The 5,021-nt window shown below is 36.1% G+C and overlaps 1 protein-coding gene across 5 annotated transcripts in view; it reads left to right on the top strand.

Moving 5' to 3' along the window:
* Nucleotides 1–2,758, top strand: part of GRIA2 (glutamate ionotropic receptor AMPA type subunit 2) — a 184,139-nt gene extending 181,381 nt beyond the window's left edge. For 3 of the 5 annotated variants that reach the window (XM_075860309.1, XM_075860307.1, XM_075860308.1), the window contains one exon: nucleotides 1,150–2,758. In XM_075860309.1, coding sequence (XP_075716424.1) covers nucleotides 1,150–1,305 — 156 coding nt within the window. In that variant the 3' untranslated portion in view covers nucleotides 1,306–2,758. The remainder of the gene's footprint in view (nucleotides 1–1,149) is intronic. The other 2 variants (XM_075860305.1, XM_075860304.1) reach the window with 1 other exon arrangement.
* Nucleotides 2,759–5,021: the final 2,263 nt, after the last annotated feature.

Raw genomic sequence — 5,021 nt, 5'->3', positions numbered from 1 at the left:
TGCATAGTATTTCTATCACAGCATTTCATTAGCAAGTGGTGCGTGAAACACGCACAGCACACGGATGTCGTCCAAGTTTTTCAAAGCACCCATAGACTAAAAAAAGATATGCAGTGAGTTTCACTCACATGCTGCGTAAAAAAATCATGCATGTGTAAATAGCCACATTGAATTTCATGGGTTCATGTGCTGTCAGTTATTTCAACGGACAGTACACGGACCTAAAATACGTTCGTCTGAATAAGGCCTTAAGGTGATCCACAGATTTATTTATTTTTCCACAAATTTTGAAATACAGCACAAAACACACTATAGGTAGGAAAGCGGTAAATCTTACTAGGCCATACATCTGTCTAGATCACAAACGCCTCTCATAACACAAAGGACAGTGGCAACTGGGCACTTAATATATCCCTGACCTCTATCACTGAACTCTTGGAAGTAATCAACTTATAAAATATTTGCATTAGCAAACAGGCGGTGTGTTTCTTACGAAGAAAAACACCAACTATAAAATTATTTATTTATTTAGCTTACATTGCTTACATAGTGCCAACATATCTCACAGCGCTGCACACATATTGTAATCAGTTACATCAAGTTCGTAAACCTATCAGTATGTTTTTTAGTCTGGTAGGAAACAAGAGTACCAGTAGAAACCCAATGCAAATACAGACTGAGAAACTCATACAAACTGTAGATTGTAGCCCTGTTGGATTCCAACCAAGGATCCCAGTGTAAGCAAAGAGTGCTAAATACTAAGCAATCTTGCTGCCCATATTTACGGAAACAAAATGAGCGTTTGCTCGTTCATCTACTGATCGTTGCCCTGTTTACACACCAACGCTAGTTTGCCAGATAATTGGCCCGTGTAAAAGGGCCCTTAGTTTTCAAAAGTAGGCATGGTGGCTAGTGAAGTTATTGAATTTCAAGATAATCTTAGTAAATTTACCCCAGTGTATTTAACATAAACACTTAACACATCTGAATGTTCAGATAACTAACAACATAACATTTCTATAGTGGCTTCTAACCATATTCAATGTGCTTGAAAACATAATGTGACTAGCTTTTTATTATACTGTTGTTGTGTTTGATCATGTTATTCCATAAATATGTTACATTCTTTATTTTCCCTTTATATTTAAGATTTCCTTTAGTGATGTCATGAGGAACAAGGCAAGGCTGTCAATTACAGGAAGTGCTGGGGAAAATGGACGTGTTCTGACACCAGAATTTCCAAAAGCAGTGCATGCAGTGAGTCCTGGCATGAGAATGAATGTCAGTGTGACTGATCTCTCGTGATTGATAAGAACCTTTTGAGTGCCTTACACAATGGTCTTTCTTGTGCGTTTATTGTCAACGTGGTGAAAGAGGCATCCGATATCTTGAAGACTTTTTATTTTCTGATCAAGAATTCTATCATCTCTGTGGATTTCATCTTGAATAACAAAATGGATGCTTGGTTGGAAATAAAAAGAAAACAAAAATATAAAGCATAAACACAACTCAATTTTCTACACTTATTCAAGATGAAGCTTGACTGACATGCACAGCTAAAATTGGAAGATCTGTTTAATCTGACTTAAACCGTTGTACAGGCAACACACCAGTTTCTGAAGCCACCGTTATTAGTCTCTTGATTCATATGACTTAAGCACACTTGACATCAACTGCATCAAGATGTGACATTTTATAAGATAAAAAGACAAAAATAAAACATTAAACATGGAAAAAAATATTTTTTGGTATTTTCGAAAAAAGGAATCAATGGCTTTTCAATAAATTGCTTCCATTCTGGTTGTATATATATATTAAAAAAAATACTATAAGAGGAACATAAGGGTTACATCATTAGATGCATATTTTCAAAGCCAAATATACATTTGCTGAAAATAAATGAAGCATATATAAAACAATGAGGTTGTGTAACAAAGTATTATAATTATTATTATTATTATTATTATTATTGATGATCAAAGCAAATCAGTTCTGTATATTCTAATCTTTAACATTGATGTTACATTCAGAACACTTGATAATGCTCAGTATTGAAAATAAAACTTTTTTGTTTCCTATGATTTTATCTTCAGAATTAGCATTTGCTATTGGTTTCTGACCAGTTTAACAGCTGTCATGAGTTCATTTCAGTAATCTCAAACAGTTTTCTAAAACATCATAAGGTATTGGGGTTAATGCAAAAAAGTTTTTATTTACTGTATCGGCACTACTCACGAGTGATGTAAAAAAAGAATGGAGCAATGACACGCACCAAACTGATAACACCCTTCCTGACATTGTATTAACCCCCATGGACTCCTGATCTAGCTATAACGCCTGCATCTAGCTCATAAACGCAGGAAACAATTCTTCTGACAATATAGTTAAACACTAAGAGTGGGTTCACACATCGCAATCAAAATGCAATTTTCTGCTGCAACCACGGTAAAACTGCAGCGTTTTGCCACCAAAAAATTGTTTTTGTGCCATGACCATGGCAAATCCGCTCCATTTTGCTACGATCTTTGCTAAGTCACAACAAGGCGCCATGGGTTTGCTGCAGACACGGCAAAAAAAAAGCATATTGACCACAACGTGTGAACCCAGACTAATGACTTTGAACTTCTTGTAGTAACCTCATCTGGTTTCTGGTTTCACAGTACTTACAATTGATATTGGATTTGGGTAAAAAAAATACTATATTTTACTTTTTATGGAATCAAATGAAATAAAAATAAAGATTTTGGCCAATCTAAAGGAAATATTTATATTTATAAGGAATTAGATGATTTACAATAAATCTTTAGATATTTTAGGTTGATTCAGAATAGTTGATAGATGCTGTAATGCGTTTAACAATATTCTCTCTGTTGGGTGTTATGACTTTATTTGATTTGTTAAATGATCTTCAATCCATGTATAGTTGAAATTTAGTTTAAAATCTGAACAACACTTTTAAAGCATTGAATTGAATATTTGAAGACGTTTTGAAATGCCATACTCCAAGTGCATAAAGTACTTTAAATAGTGGGTTATATTTTAGGTCATCTAAGGGTATGTGCAAACACACTAATTACGTCCGTAATGGACGGACGTATTTCGGCCGGAAGTCCCGGACCGAACACAGTGCAGGGAGCCGGGCTCCTAGCATTATACTTATGTACGATGCTAGGAGTCCCTGCCTCTCCGTGGAACTACTGTCCCGTACTAAAACATGATTACAGTACGGGACAGTTGTCCTGCAGCGAGGCAGGGACTCCTAGCATCGTACATAACTATGATGCTAGGAGCCCGGCTCCCTGCACTGTGTTCGGTCCGGTACTTGCGGCCGAAATACGTCCGTCAATTACGGACGTAATTAGTGTGTGTGCACATAGCCTAAAAGAAGCACCTTTGGGTGAATATATAGATTTTATTATTGAAAATGCTACAAGCCGGTTTGTAATATTATTATTTAATTATCTCATTTTAGTAAGCCCCTAAGCCAGGAATAGGAAACTTTCCAAATAAGTTTTGCAGCATCTTCTTTGGGTCAATCAGTTGGCAATATTTTTCGGTCTTCGGTCTTAGGTTTCGAAAAAACACAAATTTTATACACAGCCATTGTATAATGCTAATATAGTAATGGTTAAATTGCTTGAAACTAGTTCAGATCATGCCATTCCAGTAAAAATGTGTGTACTACTGACACTAGCAAAATACTTTTTATGTTCTATACTTTTCATTATCAATGAGTAATATACCACTCTCACCCAATATTTTCTAAGGTATACTAGAAGATAAAGGCTATTTAAATGTTTGCAACCAATATTTTTGTATTGCTCCAATGTATCTAAAATGAAAAATGAAACAACTATGCGAATAGTTTGGATTAAATATATCTAGAATTTTGTGTACACCGCTTTTGCAGACCTATATGTCTCCGTGGAAATCGAATATAAACAACCACTGTATAGCCTGTTCCTGCAGTCATGTGTTACTCCCTTTTGCTTCTGGTAGGAAGAAGAGGAGGAAGATGTAAGAGAGTGACACATGACTGCAGGATCAGCCAACACACATGGTTTGGTAATAGGTCTGTTTTATTCAGCATAGGCAACACAAGCGTATATCCACATAGATGCATATGCATTGTAAAAGTAAAGCAGTATCTGGCATACAAGTGACATAAACTAAAAGCATTTGGTAGTTCAAAAAACGTATACTCCTCTTCTAGACCTGTGATGGATAAATGGAAATAACTATACTGTAGCAAGTGATCTGATATTTTAATTTTAATTAGGCAACAGAAACCATGATATACAGTAGGGCACCAGGGGTGTAGTTAACCCTTTGTATGATGGGAAGGGGATTAGAGGTGAGGAATGATAGTAATCCCAATTAGCACTTGGGAGGGCTGCAAGTATATTGGCTAAAAACTGATGACAGACTGCCTTTAGTTCAAACTATTTGCAAAGTTGCAATTTTTTTTTAAATTAATTTTACACATAGACATTTTCTATTTTGAATTTTTTAGGACTGGTGTTTTATACACCAATCTTAATCTCAAGAACGTTGGAGTAAAATGCCTCTTAATAAATTTAGAACATTTCTGGTCGTCTGTGTGCCAGAAAGTCAATTCTAGATTTATTACATAATGTGTAGCAGTTTCTGGCATAAATTATAGTATATTTGTTGGGCTGCAGTAAGCAATGCCACCCTTGATAAGCCACACCCCTTTTAAAAAGGGTCAGAAGTGGCACATTTTAAAAAGTCGGACAGTTTTAGACATTTTTGGAGTTGTCTGTAGAAGAAAAGGGCTGTGCAATTAATTATTTATAAAAAAAATCACTCTAGCGCTCGCTGACCTGAACAACTTTGCATATAAACATTGCTGTGGTGCTCAGATCTGTACATCACCCCCCCTCCCTACTCTCACTCTCTGCAATGTACAGGGCATCTGTACATTGCACAGAGAGTATTTCCCCGCTGCAACTGAGTCACATACCGTCAGTCAGGTCAGCTGGCACTGTAGGGAGGGACTT

Source organism: Rhinoderma darwinii, chromosome 1 (genome assembly GCF_050947455.1).
Source record: "Rhinoderma darwinii isolate aRhiDar2 chromosome 1, aRhiDar2.hap1, whole genome shotgun sequence".
Taxonomy (NCBI): Eukaryota; Metazoa; Chordata; class Amphibia; order Anura; family Rhinodermatidae; genus Rhinoderma; species Rhinoderma darwinii.
This window is presented reverse-complemented; position numbering and strand designations above follow the sequence as displayed.